This window comes from Topomyia yanbarensis, chromosome 3 (assembly GCF_030247195.1).
Source record: "Topomyia yanbarensis strain Yona2022 chromosome 3, ASM3024719v1, whole genome shotgun sequence".
NCBI lineage: Eukaryota > Metazoa > Arthropoda > Insecta > Diptera > Culicidae > Topomyia > Topomyia yanbarensis.
Window position 1 is genome coordinate 59095048 of NC_080672.1, and position 20826 is coordinate 59115873.

The window sequence follows — 20826 nt, forward strand, 5'->3', positions numbered from 1 at the left end:
AGGGGTTAGAACGCCCCCAACAGGGTCGTACTTAGTGTTGAACAAACAAACGAAAAATGGTTCGATTACATATTTGGGGTCAGCTCAAAACCTGTTGGTTAGGTGATCAATGTATGGGGTTAGTTAAACTAGCAAAGGGCAAGTACTTACATTTTACGTATATAATTTAAATAAGTTAGGCGGCTATAAAAAAATGCAATAAATAAGTAGAAAAAAGTTTGAGAGATCTTTTTATCTTGCTTATTGCCGTTCGTCTTACCATTTGCCTTTCACCGGAGATTGAAGGAAGTAAACGCAGTAGCCTATGACTAACTAGAGCAGTGATCACTTTCTTTTTTTCCTTCAAGAAAAAAAAAACAATGAAATTACTTTTTTTTAAATTAAGAAATTTGACTTTTATTCACAGGTTTTGCGTAGGCTTACTAGCGTAAAAAATCACAAGTATTTTCGTACCGTTTAATAGATATAACAGCGAAAAGATAGTGGGTATCCTACGAGGGGCGACTCGATTTGAACCGAGGGAGGCTCTTGGCCTGCGGGGAACAGAAACTCCTTACATATGCGGTTCCGTTATGGTGTAAATCTGTACAAAATAGTATGTATTTTATGTATACATCAATAAAATTCTCTTTTTCGATAGTGTTACTGTTTCTGCCTACAACTAATGGAAGATTTTCTGAGTGTTTCATTCTACCTTTCGTTTTTTATACAAATATAATATGTTAAACTCTGTTTCTGTCTCTGTCACTTACAATCTAACCTCACAATGGGAAATTAAAGCAAATATCCAGGAGACGCCAGTGGCGGCTTTGCGTTTTGATTCGACGAACCCCGCTCTTACTTTGGCGTTTTTTTTCACGCTCTCGCTATCTCAACAACTATTTCTCACTCTCTTCGCCCTAACGTGCAGCACGGCACGACACAGCTCACTTTGATAGGGTTGTCTTTTATCGCTCGCTCGCTCGCGTTCGCTATCATGTCTTCTAGTAACACAGATGGCAGTAGGCTTAGTAGTTTAATTAAAAACTATGATCACAATAATGAAAATTAATCAAACGAAAAGAATATTAACATTCGAAGGGGAACGAGAGAGAGAGAGGGTGATAGAGGGAAAGCGAGAGCGCGTTCGGGCACACTAGGGGTTTGCGAATCGTTTGCGCGCTAGGGGTTCCGACCAGGTCTCCTATAAATCGTTTATAACTCTCGTTTCACTCTTAGTTATGCACAGTTGATGTTAGTATTTTTTTTACTAAAATTGTTGGAAGTATAGTCGTTGGAAGAATCAATCATTTTACAAAAATAGGGCGCATTTTTTGTTAACATAAATCACTTGATTTTTTTTTTTGTTTCTAACTTACATTTTACGATAAAGGCTCATCAGTTGCTAGAAAATGTACACACAAATGGGAGGCGGTTTGCACGAAAAAAGTAGGTTTATTCTGAGCTGATACAATACAATCCTATTTCCCTAGTAGGCCTGCCGCTTTTGGCTGCTTGGCTGTTCTGAGTGTCCGCGTATGAAACCTAAACCTGTACATGACTCGATTGTAAAAAAAAAGAAAAACACAACGAAGCGAAAATCGCAGCCTACTAGCGTGTTTACAGTTTACAATAGATATTAATTTTAAATAGATAAGGCACTATCTGGTGGTGACCAAAACATATAGAACTAATATAAACAAAATTTTCGGCTTGACAGGAATAAGTATCCGTTCGTGCGGTTGCTTCCGGGGGCATAAATTACTACAAATTATGTATATATTTCAGAAATAGGGTGGAAAAATAACCTGAACAAAACAGAGCTTTTGTGTTGGCAAAATGGCGCACAAAAGCCGTCCGCCTGATCTGCTGACCAATCAAATTCGGTTCACCGTTTTTCTTCTGCTAGGATTGTAACTTAAATGAACGCTTAATTTGTTTAACTGTTGTTGCCGTTTTTTAAATAACTGTACGTGGGAAAAAAACTAATCTTTTTTACGAATCGCTTTCCTTATGCGATAAAGTGTGAAAATCAAGCAGAGAAAAATAAATAAAATAAATTAAAAAATAATCAAGATAGGTTTGATAATAATAATAATCATCATAATAATAATAGTAATGTTAATAATCATAGTGACAAACGAAGGAGAATTTGTTGGTTCCGTCGATTTTTCAGTGTTTTGTTTCGTTTGCGGTAGTTTTGTGAAATCGAAAATTTGTTTCTCACTGGAAGCTCTCGTTGGTGTTTTTTTATGCGAAGGAATATTTACGCTCACCTCAAACTGCTTGGAACACACGCACGCACCCATACCAGCTTGAGTCTGCGGTTGTACAAATGTATGTGTGCGCGTGTTTGTTTGCATATATCGTTCGATTTAAATAAAAGGTATAAATTTAATATAAAAATAAATAGTTAAATAAGTGTTTACTTCTCCGTCGGACTATGCTTTCGCACGTGGTTTTGTTTGATTCAGAAACGTGCTAGTTGTTAGCTCCTAGTATCTCCATCAGTTTGCTTGTTTGTATAAATAAATATCTGTGCGTTTACTTTTTTGCAGCAGTTTTCGTTTACAAATTTAACATTTTACCCATCGGATACATAAATAACCCCATTTTAAACTTGAAGGAAAAAAACCACACACGTGCGTTCGATGAATAAGTATATACAAAATCGTCTGTTTGTGTGGCTTCGGTTGCTAGCGCTATGTGCGTGCTGCGTACAGAGAAAAAAACAGTTACAAGCGAACCGTTAGCGTGGCCACCCCACACATGCACCAAATCACACCACCACCACCACACATCCCTCTAGATCATCATGTTGGTGAAGGCATCCACCGTGGAGCTGAGCCGATTGAAAACCGGAAGCCGGGCGTCGCCATCGATGTTGCTGCAATTATTGTTGCTATTGCTTCCTGCACCCACTTTACCCGATAGTGATACCAACGATGGAGACGGCGGCGGAGGAGTAGTCATTGGCGATAGACCGCCATCGATGGGACTGGCCGGTGGCGATGCTGGGAAATTGAACGCACTTTGCTGACTTGTCGGCGGGAACGTTGGGCTACCCTGTTCCGGGAAGAAGCTCGCCATCGAAGTGGTAGGCGAAAGCGATAGTGATCCTATCGGTGAAGCCCGATCCGAACCGGTAGACATCGACAGGGCTGGACTTAGCGGAAGCTGATGTTGCTGCTGCAAATGTTGTTGTTGACGCTGTTGCTGTTGCAACAACTCCGCCGTATGCTGAAGTTGAGCCTGCTGTATCAAAGCCGCATTCGACGATTGATTGTGACTTCCGTTGCCGTTGTTACTACCACCGGCAGCAGCTGCTGCTGCGGCCGCTGCCAACTGGGCATGGTACGCCGCCACCGAACGATTGTGACTGCGGGCTTCTTCCGCGTTGTGCACAAAGTGGCACCGCGGTCCGTACGGGCAAAAACCGACGCTGTGGAACGTGCGGCACAGTTCCGTCTTGTACTTTGGATGACGCTGGAGATTGCGCAGTTCCTGCATGCCATGCGCAAACTGGCACTTGTCGCCGTACTTACACTCTCCCGCTTCCTCGAACGGTCGGCACAGCTCGGTTTTATATCTAGAACAGAATGGAAGGAAAGAGACACGCGTAAGATGAATGCAAAACTATAACAATTCAACTTTGAACAAATTCAATCGATTTACAACAATAAACCAACAAACTCACCTCGAAGTATTAACCTGCTGCGGCAACGGTTCCGACTGGGTACGTTCCAGCTTCCGGTGTCCACCACCGGCAACGACGACAGCAGCAGCTGCTGCTGCGGCGGCAGCTGCCGATGATGATGATGCTGCTCCACCAACGGTTCCAGTGCCACCACCAGCAGCCCTGCTCGATTGCTGCTGCTGGGCCAGAACGCTGGCGGCCGTCGACATTCGGAGTAGTTCCATTAGCGATTCCATCGTGGCGGCGGCCGTCGTGGCAGACGAACTCCCACCGACCGGATGGGACGTGGTGCGGGTAAGAGCATTGTGGATCAGTAGTTGTCGGGCGGTGTGCTGTTGTTGTTGTTGCTGCTGTTGAAGTGGGTGGTGCGACTGATTCTGATGGTGGTGGGGATGATTGTGGTTTTGATGCTGTTGCTGCTGATGATGCGACTGTTGTTGTTGTGAGTGGTGTTGTTGATTATGGTGCTGCTGGTGGGTAATGTTGAAATTCTGCTGCAATAAAATCTGGCTGCTGGTAACGTGATGACCATTGCTACCAATCAGAGGACTACTGCTGCTGTTGTTGCTGTTGCTGGAGGCATTGCTTGTGCTCGAAAGGGTCATCTGCGCTGTGCTTCTGGAGTTCGTTTGATTCTGAAATATTCAAAATAGGAAAGAAAGAAAAACAAATCCAGTTAGACAAGGTGTGATCAATTCATTGACAGTAAGCTAATGCCATCATTGAAAGTCTAATCAAACGAATCCCGTGTTCACTACATATGGACGCAGAGCGTTGGCCTAGGATTTAAAAGTCAAAGCGGTGGTACGTGCGACTCGGTCCGGCGTGGCTCGCACTAGAAAAAATCGCACAAAATGTTACTCCAACCTATCTTATCTCGTCACAGTTTTTTTTTGTATTTTATTGTAGCTCAGTCAGTAAGTCTCTAGCGCTTTTGACACGCTGCGTTATCAACTGTTGCAGCCTGAACTGATAACGAAACGTAGCTTTGACCGGCTTGTAACGGAATTTCGCTTTCAGCTGCTGGTGCTGGAGAAATACAACGCAATGCGGGTTCCCGAAACACTTACCGGGTTTTCCATTCTGATACAACCAAATAAGATGAAAAAACAAAACGGCGGGCGCAATTTGACGGTCGAAAATACACGTGATAATTTGGACACTACGGAAAAAATTTGGACGGTTCAATACGGACCAGCTGCGGGAAAGGAGTTGCTTAAACGTGACAGGAATATTTTTGTATGGTTTTTCAACGATTGCTACGATTTTTTTCTTACGCGAACATATCCCGATGAGACGGATTTTTTTCGCGCAAACAGTAAATAAACAGTAGATGAGTGACGGACGACTATGACAGCTGATGACCAGGGGGTCGCCGAGTCGAAGTGAAATTTTTTTGCCATGTAATCATATACACTGGGGGAAAAAGAGACTGCAACGCGTATGGTCACTACACGCAAAAGAATGTTGCGGTTCAAAAAATTGTATTTGGTTCAAATTACTATTTTAGAGGGTTAAATTAAATACAATGTACCCACAATTTTCAGCTGATAATATTATGCTTTTATTGCAACGATTTAAATAGTCATTTTTACTATATCAAAATATCTGCATGTTCTCTATTTTTTACCATGTGTGTAGTACTTAATTTTCCTGTATGGTATTCTTTTTTACTTTAAAAGTAGTTAAATTGATAGTTACAGTATTCCCACAACAACGTTCATTCATTTTAAATTTGACCCCGCTTGCTATGCTATTTACTAAAAGTTTGTGGATCCAGTGTTCTAAGCTCATAATTCCTAAACGGAAAACGTAGTAATTCGTCATTTGAACACTTGGTTCCTATTCTGGCAGTACTACTACTGTCAGAATAGGAACAACGTGTTTAAATGACAAATTCAATACATTTTACGTTTAGGAATCATGAACTTAGAACACTAGATCTCTAGTATAACAACTAAATTATCTATTCTACATGACAAAAAGACTGATTTGTGCTCAACAATTTCAAATTTATTCCTCTTATACTTCTCAATTTTAATAAACTTCCTTGTATTTACATTGTGTACATCTAACCGACAATCATCTGAGCTAAGTGCTTCCTGTGCGAGACATCGAGACTCTGCTGTTTTACAAATGTTAAAAAAAACAATTTTCCTTTCTCAGTCCGACGAATAAAGTCGAATATTAATTCTGCAGGAAGTTGACAGCGGGTAATGTTTCAAGACTCCAATGTTATTGTGACTTTAATTAAAAACGCCGGCGGATCATACTGATATGTATTCGAGGCACTTGCCGACCTGATTAAACGCTTTGAGGCTGCAAGACAGACTTCTACAGCGGTGCAAATTCGTGAACGGTCCATTTCACCTCCAATACTAGGTAAGTCCACCAAGTCGATTTCACATTGAAATTTACTGCTGAAACGCTAAAGTTTATTGTTTTTCTATTTATTTATAATTAATTAATATCAACAGACACAGTGTGGTCCTAATGATAATTTCTTAATCTATTTAAAAAGTCAAATTGTAATCTGCTACGTGGAATGTGAAGATCGAACTCGGATGAAACTCTGTTGAAGGTCCGCTGCAAACCAATGATGGCACCGTTCACTCCATAGTTAGTCCGGCGAAGAGGTAATCGGAGGAATAAATTATTGCGAAGGGCGCGAGGGCGAACGTTCATGTTTATCGCACTGAGAAGCTCGGGGCAGTCAATTCGATCCTGCAAAATATCCGAAATCGTCATAGCACGGAATAGATCCCGTCGCACTTGCAATGTATCGAGTCCAATAAGCAAACCCCGGCTTTCATAACTTGGCAGCTGGTGAGGGTTGCTCCAAGGCAATCGACGAAGGGCAAACCGAACAAATCTGCGCTGTACTGCCTCAATTCGATGGACACCGTTGAGATAATGAGGGTTCCACACAACTGAACAATATTCCAGAGTTGATCGAACGAGTGAGCAGTAGAGAGATTTCAAGCAGTAAATATCTGAAAAGTGCTTAGATATTCTCATTATGAACCCCAAACAGCGTGATGCCTTTGCGACAATATAGCTGATATGCTGTTTAAACGTCAGTTGTTCATCGAGAAAAACTCCGAGATCTTTGACGCAATTCGCTCTGTCAATTGTGGATTCAGCTAGACAGTAATCAAATCGAATTGGCGTTTTTTTCCTCGAGAACGTAATGACCGTACATTTCTTGGGGTTTAGGGTCATTCGGTTGATCTCGCACCATTCCGCAAAGGTTTCCAGTTGGCGTTGAAGGAAAGCTGCATCATCAGTATTCCGGATTCTATGGTATAACTTGAGGTCGTCGGCGAAAGACAACCGTGGTCCTTCTAAACAAAAGTTAACGTCGTTGAAATACAGAAGAAAAATCAATGGACCGAGATGGCTATTGTAGCATAACATGGTACTTAATTGTGAATTGTTGTACAGGGTCCAGCACTCGAAGTGTAACCAACTTCAAACCGTTTGCAAAGCTGCGCATTGGCATGGGCTGAATGATTCCGAACATCATGTTTTCTGAAGAAAATTTTGCTCAAATTGAGTAATTCGTAAGCTCTCAAAACGCGAAGAAGGGTACCAGCCGCTACAAACAATGGTTTGGGTCGCTGTAACCGCAGATGGGCGCTTTTCAATTGTTTTCCAAAAATGGCTTTAAATATCGCCACAAATTTATGCAACAGATTTTCTAAATTTTCTTAAATTCTTCGCAGTTAATTTTTTTGTACCTTAACGATTTTGTTTTTATGCATAAATTTCTGGATTTCGGATAAAAATGTTCTAATACAGTTTTTAGAGATCAAGACTTCGATTTTTTCAGAAAATGTTCCCGTATACACTAAATATTGTTATTTAGTCAACTACTCTCTAAGGTACGAAGAATATTCGTATACTACTGGAATTCTTTGAGTTTGAGGATTTCAGTAGATTTTTTTTATTATATATGTTTTAACCAACGATTTGGTCGGATGAACTGAAGATTGTGTTGCAAGGCTCAAATCGATGCAACCGGTCAACGGCGATGCGATCTGAAGCCTGATCTGGTTGCCGAACGGGGTGGTTCCAGGAGTGGGTCTTGGAACGTCGTGGCGATTTGGTATAATCACGAGTAATCGAACTTTCGCGAGTTGTCTTCCTCAGTGTTGGATTGGGTACGGCGGTCGCGGTCATGTTCACGGCTTCGGCTTCGACTGTAACTCTTGGAACGAATTCGGAGCTTATGAGAGCGCGAACGTGAACTGCGGCTCCGAGATCTCTTGCTTCCTTTAGTTTAATCTCGGACATAATGACCTCGCCAAGGGGTGAGTCGCTTAGCACAAATCGAATTGTGCTCACAAACAAACAGCACGGTAGCTTGTGCCGCAATGTGCCACGGTGTGCCACGATGTGCCATGGTGTTCAGTAAAACAAAAGCAATGGTTGCTATGATTATTCAACTACACTTTGTTGACAATTTTTGAGTTGTCAAAAGTGTGCCTCATTGTGCCACACATTGTGGTAACGAGTGAAATGATCGTGCATTACTGTGAATCGTAATCTTATATCGTGTTATCGTAGGTGATACAGTGTGTATGGCACATTGTTCTAAGCGACCCCTTGGACCTCGCCCTCCACACTCGTAGCGTCTGTCGTCCGGATAGAAGTTGCCACGACCTCATTTGCCATGCGATGGTTCGCCACCACCGCGAAAACAACGACCGCCCTTGCCGGTAGACAGTTCGACACGAGCACAACGGCCGCAGACTGTTTTTCCATCAAGACCACGCGCCAAATCCTCTGCATCCCAGGCATCTTCAAATTCTACAAATGCAAACCCGGATGGATTGCGAGCAACCCACACATTTCTTAGCGGATCTCAATCTTCTGCTTGCTGACGTTCTTGCCTAGCTCTCCAACCTAAACATAAACAAAGCGTTGTGAGGGTGTGAAACATTTTTCTTGACTGATAATTGGAGCTATCACTTCACCTTTTAGACACTTTTCAGGTTAAAAGGCTTCGAAAGAAGCAAATTTTGCCGAAATCCAAAAAAAACAAATTCGCTTTCGACTCTTGCGGTAAACGAAAGAGTATGTTTTCTTTTCTAGCTGTTACGGACTTTGGTTGCTAGGGTATGCAAATAAACATTGAGAAAAAACTTGGAAGTGTTGCGCGAGAAATTTATATTTCATCATTGCCGAGGGGTCGCTCAATGTACTGGTAACTGGTGGGATATTTCTTGGACACCTTTAACCTTAGGGTCATTCGTCTCTATTCGGGTTAGAAAATCTTTTTTGAAAAAATCTCTAACCCTATGTGCGGTAATAGATTTACCAACAGCGCTGTGTACGCCCTGATTTTAGTTGCTCTGCTGGGCTTTAATAAAAATTAAATAAAAAAGAATTTCAGGGAAAAGACCATAACTTCACAAATTATTAAAATTCAAATATTCCTCAATTCCTTACCCAGCCAACATTTTGATTCAATTTAATAAGTTGCAATTTGATTAACTGTACTCTTCAACGATATGAATTGATTGTATAAAATGCACAGATCTCTTCTATGTGAACAAAAGTGGAGGCCATATACGTACAACAAATCGGTATAGTAGAACTATGTGATTTACGACGAATTTTGATCTCATCAGAAGCATTATACAATCATCTAGCTTATCATTTTGAGTTTATATATGATCAACTTTACAATCACACATGAAGGTTTATGCAGCTTAAGGTCACCAATGTGGTAACAAGAAGCATTTTTTTTAAAAATAATATCATGAAAATAAAAAATCAGGATGAAATTTCCATAATTCTGTTATAAGATACAGTTACGCCCACACTAGTAGATATGTTTTTCATGGGTGAGGTAGGAGTTACTGGAACATCAATTATTAAAATTACCTGCTATGATTTACTTCCAGTTTCGAACCTGCGATCTTCGTATTCCCAGCATAGCCGCTATGTACTCATCTATTTATACACTGTCAAGCAACGATTATATTTGACCATTTTTATCGCTTTGTGATTACGATCTAAAAATACCATAATCCAACCTAAATATGGCACTCCAATGATACCTTCTATACCTGTCAAATCACAACCTATATTCTGTACTCAAGCCATTTTTTATTGCTCAAATATTGAATTAGTCTGGCAGAGAATTTGCGAAGTGCTATAAGGAGGTGACTATTTTTTTGAACGATTTTGCAGTTTAATCCAATTGCAAATTGATTTATGTACAATGTTTCAAAATTGTCTTTATTATTCCGTATGTACAATTTTGTTTTAAGTTGTAGTGGACTAATAAATAACTTCAAGTCAACATTGTATTTCGATCACAGATTTGCATTTTATGTGAACTTATTACAGCCAAACATAATTTTTGCTTGCGCTATTTGTAATTTTGATTTAGTCTGTCATTATTTGTAATTTATTGTAAACTTTTATATACGATTGCTGGTTTGCTGGGTAAGAATTCAGTAGAACCGATCTAGAACTAAATAAGACTACGCAAAATGAAGAGGTCGCATTTTAATCTATCACCAATGGTTTAAACAAATTCAAATTGAATACACCAAAGTCCCATACAAAAGGGTCATCAACTTAATAAGAAATGGCAACGCATTTCGATAGATCCTATCAGAGCATCCCGTTCTTGGGTTTCATTTTTTTGTGCAGATTCGGGTGTGGTTCGACATCGTTTTTGTATATGCTGAAAATAATTTGTGCCGTGGTTTAGTAGACTTCCAGTGGCTGCCACCAAATCGAATATGCAAGATTTCTACCGGTAATAGAAAGCGGTTAGGCAATCCATTAGACGTTTGTTTAACAATTCAGCGGTGGGTTCTGTCAACAAGTCTACTGCTGCCAGCAGAAAAACTCATCCGACAAACATCTTTCGTTAGTCCGATTCGTTTGATGTTGGATCGAATCAACAATATTGTCAGACTTCGCACCCCTCGGAGTAACGTCAGAAGAAGTAATCAAAAAAAAATCTGCTGACCAGAAACGTCTCATGGATTGCCTAATTGGGTCATTAAATGGGAGAAAAAAATCATTTTTTATTACATACATCAATAAAGCTGATTTTCGTGATTGCAACAATGTTTTTTCCAACTCGGAAACGTAAAAAGAATATTAAAATTTAAAATAAATATGTTGACAGTCTGGATTTGACACTATCAGAAGCATTTGACATATCGAATTTCAAGACAAATGATACCCTGTCAGAAAAAATTAATACATGTTTTTTTCTGGTTTTCCCGCAGGGTTATTTTTATTTGACATAAACGCCATCCAATGCATATAGTTTTTTTTCATTTTGGGTGTTGTCTTGATAGGCCAGATGTAAACAACCGCAGTTTTCCTATGTATGATTGCAAGGTTACATACGATTCATTTCAAAAACACAAAAAAAAAATCGTTTTGTTTTAACGATTTTTTTAAATAATGTTATATTACGCATATTGGACCTAAAATGTATCGAATGGAACGGAAAACTATATATAGCTTAATGACCCAATTGCTAGTTTTCTGGTGGCCCAAGATTTTTGCTCAACTGCATCAATCAACATTGGACATTACTGCCAACGATATGTCATTGGATGATACCAAACGGTACGAAATACAGGGCCGATAACGATACTGCTGTTGATTTTTGGTAACAGAGCCTACTACCCATGATCGCAAGTCAGTCCCATAAAGATAGGAAATCCCATAGAAAACGGGACAAATATGCAGTCATGGGCTATTCTAACCAAATACAGATATATTAATACGGAATGCTCTGACGAGAACACGTTTTGCAAAACCCGGTGCACTGAAAAGGTACAGTATCAAAGTGACAGTGTACTTTGATGAGATAGTTTGGCTGCACTGATTGATTAATTGATTATTTGGTTTATAAAGGAGTGATTTTAAATAGTGTATTCATTCATCACTCCGACCAACTGCACTGATGAAGTTGTTGTTGATTTTCTGGAAATCTGCAAATATTTTCGTTCGGTGTTGATGAAAAAATTAACAATATTCGAGACCGGGCGTGATTTCGAAATTTCAATCGATGTTTATCGGCTGTAACACAAGTAATCAATCCGACCAATACCTTATACATTGATTTATTTCTACTTTTTCTAAAAAAAAATACTGAAATGAGCTGATATGAACAGTCCGAAGATCTGGTAAAGAACGGCTTCTGATTGAGATCGACTGTCTAACGCAGATGGCACTAGGAATATTCGGACAGGATGAACGGGATGCTTTGCCGACGAATGTGTGTTGTGTGTTGCTCCCATACATGCTGCACACCTCAGAGTAGAAATAAAAAGGGCTCTTTAGTGTGAATCTTGGTCCCACGCGCACAGAAGCAGAGAAAAATATTTTTAAAACGTTCCTCCGATCAAACATTATCTGAATTGTAGTTTGATTCGCCTTCCTGCCTGCTTGCCGGTGAGGGGAGGCACAAAAAAAAATGGCTCGTCAAGATGACTCTTTGAACAAATTTGTGCAGCTCTTGGTGCACAGATCTTTCTCTTTTTCGTTTTCAAGTTTCACTTTGTGCGGTCGTTCTGCACATCGCAGTGTTTTTTTTTGCTGCACTATTTTTCATCGGTGTATTTCGCTCTTTGTGGCACATTGTGTGAGCAAATAGCAAGCCTGGTAACGTCCAGCAACAAAGCAACTATTAAAGTGAATGTATTAAAGCTAGTTCATCTAGTTAAGAATGGCCATCGTGAAACCTGAAAGTTCAATAGTATTTTGAACACAGAAAAATCTAAATCAGGTGCCGTAAGTAGATCGCTTTGGCCTGTTGTCATATAGAATTATTAGATTAGTATTAAGTACACACGCACACAAATACCTCTTGTATGAGAGATTCCGCCTTTTTTTTAATCTAGATCGCTCAAAAAAAAAATAATAGCAAAAGTGAACGTTACCGATTTATTAAAATATAAGCAAAGCTTCTCATAGTCGGCTATCTGGACTTCAAGTTGCTTATTTGGCCAATTAATACGACAAATGATAAATTGTCCAAATGCTCGGTAGCCGGCTGCCCAGAGCAATTATGAAATGATAACGCTATTGGTAACAATTACTAACAACTCTCTTCTCCCCGTGACATATGCGAAGATGCAGAGGATTCCTCGGTCTCGAGCAGCAAGCATGAATCGGACTAACATTCCTTCTTTTCCCAGACGATTTGCATTCGGACCTGGACGGCATCGGTATTGATCAGCACGCAGGGATTAGTATAGATATCACAATAACTCATCGTGTTATTCCCAAGCATGTTGTTCCAATGATCATTTTTCAATCTCAATTGGTTCTGGTCAATAACGGAGTAGCAACCACGGGCGTTTTCTTATGCTAATGCTTTGCCTGTTGTCTCATAGAATTATATTTCTGGTATTTTTGTATTTGCAGTAAACGAAGGCTACCGATGCATTAACTACGCTGTATAGCTTCTGGGCCGATCTAGGACGCACCTGAGCCATTTGTCGATAGAAGCGCTTGTATCCGGAGGCTGCTGGTCAGGTTGTTATAGTATCTTGCTTTCATGTAGCACTGAAGCAGTTTATAAATCATAGTTCTTGTGGGTGGGATAAAATTTGCGAAAGGTTCCCGACAGCACGTAGTTTTACATCAAATTTGAATGTATTCTTTCCGGTACAATCATCTTCATTGTGGCCGTATAATCCGGGTGTTCGAAATATTTCGTATGCTCGATTTTGGGTCGCCACACTCCAGTTTCCTCGTATACTCGCCGCACGCACATCTTTCGATTGGCACAAGCTCCCATCAAAATATTTTCTAAGTAAGTAACTTCGTAATTTCTAAACCCATGGCAGTTAGAGTAGCAGCGTTTGTGTCATATGATTTCATATTCTAAATTGTTGATTAGCTCACAGAGAAGAGAACATCGAAAGAGGTACTCGTTCAAGATATCGAGGTAGTATATTCACACACCAAATTATTTTCGCCAAATGCCAGCAAAATTTTGCTGAATTTTCATCAGCTTAATGTTTCAACAATACAAGATGCCGAAAAATCAGCAATTTGAATTGAACCTGTTTGACAGATTCGGTTTGCTGAAAATTCAGTAATTCAAATTGTCAAATTTACAGCGCAATTGCCGGATTCTCAGTATTCCGGGCTGGATTGCTGTAAATCCGGTAATTGCGCTGTCAATTAGACAGTTTGACTTACTGAATTTTCAGCAAAGCGAATCAGTCAAACAGGTTCAATTCAAATTGCCGATTTTTCGGCATCTTGCATTGCTGAAACTTTCAGCTGATGAAAATTGAGCAAAATTTTGTTGAAATCGACAACCAAATTTTGGTGTGCAAGGTCAGGGTCTTGGATAAATCTATTCGCAATGTATGGATTGCAGTCGTATCGCCACTAACAATACATCTCTAAGACTATCGCACTTGGCTGGCGCCACTGTCATACGAAGAAGCATATGGGGGATAGACCACTAGTGAAAAATTGCTCCCAAACCTGAGGGGTAACCCACCAGTAAATGAGTGTTTGGGACCGTGAATAAAAGGTGGAGCTAGTGTTCTGGGAAAATTGTCGGATCGATGTTTTTGAGGGAATTCCCTCATAGTGTTATGTCTGTTAGTCTGTCATATTAGCTCATCTCATTATTGCTTTCGAAAGTTGAGAAATGTAATCAACGGTGCTCCACCGCCGTTGATAAAGTAGACAAAAAACGTGGTACTGGATAATAACTTAGAGCAACAGATTTTTTCTGTGGTTATTATTAGGATTGGTTTCATTGGTCTGTTGGAATGACTTCGAATCCATGGCCTAGTGTTGCTTTCAAAACAACTGCCAACCAAAAGAAAATTGATTCCACCATAGAAAAGTATCGAGTTAAGGCTTTTGTCTCCACTGGCAGAAACATCATACGGTTTCATTTTACTTAAAACAACTTCACCGTTTGAATTCGCCGCTTGGGAAAATTGTGACAGCAACTCAATATGTAGCACTCGACTAGCATCGTGGAGATCTCTTATGTACTTCGTAAACTGGGCACAGTGAACAAGTTGTCGTTGCCTCCAGTTGTCGTTCTAATGAATTTTAACTAATGCATTTCGTAAAGTGGAAAACGGGTTTCTCCGCTGAATTGATATGTGAATAACCTGCTATATCCTGTCCTTGTCCTATCCTGCTACCTTGGTCCAGGTACAAGTTATCCTCGATTATCTCCAGTTCGTTGTCAGCACCATATGCACCATTTCAGTAGTTAGTTATCGAAAAAACAATATGTAAAATTTTAATAGCTGATATATTGCCGGTATTCTTCAACGAAAATCAACTAAAAAAATAATCACGGCTGACAGTTTTAGCACTATTTTATTGAAGTCCGCCTCTCACTTTCATATTGTACCACTCTAGGTACGTTACTAAGACAAGACGAGACAACTGGCCTTCTTATACCCTGCTGAATCATTGATGACAGTTGGCTGTAATCCGTCGTAATTTCATCAAATTTGAAATTCAAAATTTGTTTTCAACCCCCTGTAATGGGCCATGTACCCGGCTGGTGCGGCTAGAAACGTATATGGCAACATGGACACTTGAATTTAAAAACTATCTATAAACACGTGCTAAAAACTGTTACCAATACAGAAATATCCAAAACAACTGATGACAAAATAAAGGAAAATACAAACTACAATTCGTTTTAAATTTTATTTTAAAAATGAACTAGACTTGTGTTACCAAGCCACTCTCTTAGTTTCTAAACACTGTGTCCCAGCATCCTTTCTTCTTCGCAACAATATCGCCATCCAGGGACGCATTCAGACAAAAATTTTGGGAGGGATTCGAAATTTCGATTTTAAAATTAACATTGTAGAATACATAATAGGTAAAAACCCGATTTTATGAAAATCAGTATTGGTGATTAAATTTGGTTTTGACTTTGATGCGAATAGAAAATTCAAACTAATGTAAAATTTCTCAACAAGTTGAAAATTTTCGGGAGGGGTCCGGACTCCCAGGACCCTCCCCTTGGATTCGCCACTGTCGCCGTCCCATCCTACAAAAACACACAAAACACCTTAATTTTCGTGCGTCATCGACAATTTTCCGGCCGCGTCGCTAAGAACGACCTAAACATCAGCCGTAGAGAGCCGCACGTCAATCAGTACTTCAACAAGTCAGTCAGCCAGTCAGTCCTGGCAGTCTACCGATGAGTGTGTTTATTTTGTTACTTTAATTATACAAGTGCAACTATACCTACCATAAACATAGCCTGTAGTAGCTGTATAGTGTATAGCTAACCTCTATATAACCGGCTGCTATTAGCGCGGGGATGCAAGACTTTTATTTTCATTCATTGATCGTTTGGCGACAACCGAACGATCAGGAAACTCTACACCATCACAGCGTTTTATTACTACCGAGTGGCACGCGAGACGGAAGGAGTGGTGTACCCGGTACTGGGCCGACGTAATCGTGGATACCAGCAGCAGAGTAGGGGTAATTAATGCCAACCATACAGAGCGCATGCCACGCTTCAAGATCCGTTGTTGTTAAAGGAGAGGAAAATAAAGTCGCGACTTTTTGCAGTCATGGATGGGAGTGGGCACGACACGACAGTTTGGGAAGCAATCTAACTCCATAGTCGTGCTGCCGTTCTGTCAGTGGTAGCACGTTGCGAAATCTGTGCAATATTTTTTAGCAAATGCATAAATGTTGACTTTCAAAGAGCAGACGGAAGCGGTTGGACGATGTTGGTAACGTTTTCCGCGAGTTTATCAAAATGACATCAGTATTGAAACAAAGATCACCGAATAGAAGTAAATTCCAAAGTAAAATGAGACTGATTAGCTTTGACGGAGCCATTTCTCCATATTTAGACTGACACGTGTGCATCTGAAACATCGATTAGAGCCGATAGTTGACCTCTTACTGAAGTGTGGAATAATGCAATCAAACGATAACGATCTGTAGCATCAAACTATGCAAACAATTGCACGCAGGCATAACCTTTTCCCAACCACCCGCATTGTTATTCAACGGCCCCGCGAAATTCTCACGTGCCCACCCAGCGGCAATCCAGAGGGAATACGGTAGCCACTAGAAGCTCTCATCACCTATACGGATGACGTTACCAGCAACTGCTTTACGTAACAACCGCACTCAACTCGCCATATAGGCCATTGTATTTACTCTCGATCCGTTTGCCGTTGTTGCCATCTCTTCCAATCGACTGGCAGTGATCTCATCGGCTTTTTTGCTTGCATGTCAAGATTGTTTACATGTTTAGACATTCACACGCCAACTGTCGCCACGCGCGAAACTGGTCTTTGCAGTCGTGCAGCTTCATTGTCACGCCCCTCCACACTTGTATCCCCCAGCTTTCCACGATGAAGAGCCTCCACTAATCATTACAGCAGCCTCATTATGTTGGGCGCACTCATCAAACCCCACGCGCTTCCCCGCTTAGCCTACTTACTACGCTTGCATAATCGATTCCGCACCACTCTCCAAAGGCCTTGGCTGTTTTTAATATCGCTTGTGTCCATTTCCAAATCGCTGTCACTTTCAGGTTTTTCCCGCGCGACGACAAAAACAACATACTTTGCGATTATCTCATGTCCATCATCACCAACTCCGAGCGCCATCACAACGCATGGAACCATAGTACCCATCAGTGGTGGCGGCGATTTACGTGTCTCTCTATCTCTTTTTCTCCTCTGAACCACTAGGAGGCCTACCTCCGGAAAACGAGGCCTTCGGAACCGGTTACTACCAAGTGGATGGTGGAGGCTGCCCGGCCTGGGGCTAGCCTATAGACACACGCACATACACACGCGCGCACTAGAGGGTTCCAAAAAGGGGCAACCGGGTTATTATACAATTTCGGATGGAGAGCACTCGCGCAGAGCTTGCAACTCCATCGAAACTAGGACACTTTCACCGCCGCGGCTCTGCGTGCTGCGCGCTCGTCAAAAAACCCGCCGTCGTACGTCCTTCAACAAGGTTACGCGCTGCGCTGCCCCGAGAAGAGAGGGGTAATGGGGCTTGTTTACGTTTCGGGGGAGCCTCCGGAATATGACATAATCTTCACCAAGTGAAAAGTGGCACACCACGCAGGTCATCGGCCGAACGCACGAAAGCAAGAGTGAGATTTCGCGTCGGAGAGTCGTGCGCGGAATCCGCTGCAATGACGATTGCGCGTGTCGGGCTGGGGTGCGAGGTTTTTTGCAATCTTTTCGGCTGAATTATGATCGATTTGTTGTGATTTGGAAATGTAGGACACGGCACGATTGCGATCAGTGATGTTTTGATAGCTTGCGGTGACCTAGTCTCGGTGGGTAGCTATACAGAAAGAGGAATTGGATAATAGATGTTGTTTGGTAGATATTCGTGCGAATTTACGGACGTACTTCGGAGTTGAGCAAAGTGCAACGAAAGAAGGGCGAAAATGCTTTGAAATGCATTCTGACGAGTGCAGCTTTATATACGGAAAAGACTGTATACAGTCACACTGAAATGGTTGTGAACACTCTAGAGTAAAGTGAATCAAACTTCAGGTATCAATTCTGGCTTAAAACGAAAGTGATCCACAATTCTTACAAATCTCGAGAAACATATGATCGGCCTAAAAGCCAACTGTCAAAATCCACTTTGAATGGAAATTCCGGACAAACCGTTACACACCAATCACAGATGTTGATAGTAAACGAAAGAGAAAAGTTTTCCCTTTCATAAACTGTTGTAAGCTGTGTTCGACTAGTAACGGTTTGTCTGGAATTTCCATTCAAAGTGGATTTTGACAGTTGGCTTTTAGACCGTAATCATATGTTTATCGAGAAATGACGGAATAGCTAAAAAAACGTATTAAAACGTCTTCTGCGAATACAGAGACGGTAGTCAATGTAATAAGATGTGCGAAGTATTTCCTATGAAATTATATTGTAATTATGTTTGTATGCATCTTTATGTGTGGTTGAATGTTCCGAAACCGTAACTCCGAGAAAAAAACGTTTCGCGACGAACCTCTGTTCCGTTCGAAATGCTGATTTTGATTTCTCGGTGTGGGATATTTTTAATTTGGAAGGAACCTGGTCGCCATTTCGTTAACTGGGTATCGATGCCTATCAACGAGGGGACAACAAACGGTCACTATTACTGTCAGGGTTGCCACTATTTTTCAAAGAAAATCTGGCAGTTCAATTAAAAATATCTGGCAAAATCTGGCACTTGACAGCGACCTCATAGTCATCGAAATTTGGCATATATTTTAGATTTCGTAGAATGTGCATCAATCGATTTTTGTAAAATTTGGGACATGTTTACCCAAATTTCCAAAATGTGTATGTAGCCGCTTCCAAAACTTAAAAATCTGACAGAATGAGAAATTTGTCTTTTTGTCTGGAAGCTGCCAAAACCTCTGGCTGTGCCAGATAAATCTGTCATAATGGCATCCCTGATTACTGTAGTCATCGGATAACGGATGCCGAATTATCAAGCCAAATTCACACCTTTCCAATCCGATTTAATGACTTTAGTACCGTGTACGGATACCATTATTCTTTCGTATTTTCCAAATGCATGAAAATATATTTAAATTTATGTAAGAATATTTCCAGATTTCCCTTGTTTTAAACTGACTTTGCTGGGATATCAAGCAAAATACTAGATTCGTCATGGTTTTTCTCCTCTAAGAGCCGATTTCTTCACCCTCGCTTAACTTTTAATCCAGGTTCAGCAGTACGTTTAAACCTGGATTAATCGTTAAGCGGGGGTGAAGAAAGCTATATAGCCCTGCTAAAATTTTTCCAGCTCTGGTGGAAGGCTTCGTCGCAACGATTCGTTTTAGATGTAAATTTTCATAGATGGATGTCCGTTAAAAAGCAGAAGAACACAATGGGGTTTACTTTTAAAAATGAAAATGGAAGTCCGGACCAGGATTTAAAATAGAACGACCTAATAGCTAAAAGTGCCATTTGGCTACATCAACAAGTCATCGATTACGCCTCAGTGCAGTGGACATATTCAACTACTTATCAGTAAGTTAAAATACATGATAAGGGTAAATTAGTCTTATACATGATAAGCACAAATTAATTTATGGCTTATCCCACTGTATTGGTTCTTCTAGACATCGTCATCAGAATAGCAATCTATCTGTTAGATAAGCCGTATCCCTGGGCTTAGACGATGCCTCAGTTCTGAAGGTATACAGAATATGTTTACGGTGATTTTATACATTTGGCTGCCGATTGTTAAAAATATATTCTGTGGTGAAACAAGCATTTCTACAACGGATAGGAACCATCGCATCATTGCAGTAGCTTGCCATCAAGTTTGTTTATTTTAAAAGAATACCCGTCGGATTTGATTCGATTCGGATCGATGTCGTGTTCATTAAATTTTTATCCGGAAACGCCTACCAGCCACACGGAAAACCCCGCAATCACAAAACAATGAATATTGCAATTTTTGATTTTTGTCTTGACTGTTTCAACTAAAAATTGTTGATTCAACTAACTGTCCTGTTGATTTTCGCATCATCAATTGGCTGAATAAATTAGTTGTTTTTGAAAGCTGTCAGTTTTCAGAAAATAAAGACAGCAAAAAGGAAACAAAAATTTGCAAATTTTATTTAACCATTTCTTTAGTTGAAAAGGATACGTCAGTTTTCTCGCTATGTTCATTTTGTAAAATTTTTGAGGCTAACATAAAAGAGCTTGATTTTGAAGTTTAGATTAATAAACCAGTTATAATACTTAGAAGTGCCTACCTAATTTAGTGATATATATATATATGTGAATTTATGGAAGTATTTTTATATAATACATTAGGTAGACAACAAATTGCATGATTCGACTGATGTTCGAACGTGAGCAAATCTTCTGGAACCAGGTGTGTATGTTTCATGTGCTTTTTACAAATCAGCCATCCAATTTTCTCACATGTTAACAAATGTTAGACATTAGAATAGGACATTAGTCTCCATCAGTAAATTGATCTGTATATTCTATCATTGCATAAATAATTGATCCATGCAAATAGAGAATCTAGTGGAACATGGAACCATAATTCGTATAGAAAGTCAATGCTATATATTTTTTTTATAAAATAGAATAATTGTTAACGTATTGGCGCTGAACAGTGTTAATATTTATATTTCCTAG

General features: G+C 40.3%; 1 protein-coding gene across 1 annotated transcript; it reads right to left on the reverse strand.

The window, feature by feature from the left end:
* Positions 1-1270: 1270 nt before the first annotated feature.
* Positions 1271-5130, reverse strand: LOC131693903 (protein TIS11-like). The gene is made up of 3 exons (XM_058982170.1): positions 4747-5130; positions 3677-4311; positions 1271-3568 (listed from the first exon to the last, which is right to left on the reverse strand). Exons 1-3 carry the CDS (start codon positions 4756-4758, stop codon positions 2785-2787), a joined length of 1431 nt encoding a protein of 476 aa, XP_058838153.1. The 5' UTR covers positions 4759-5130; the 3' UTR covers positions 1271-2784.
* Positions 5131-20826: the final 15696 nt, after the last annotated feature.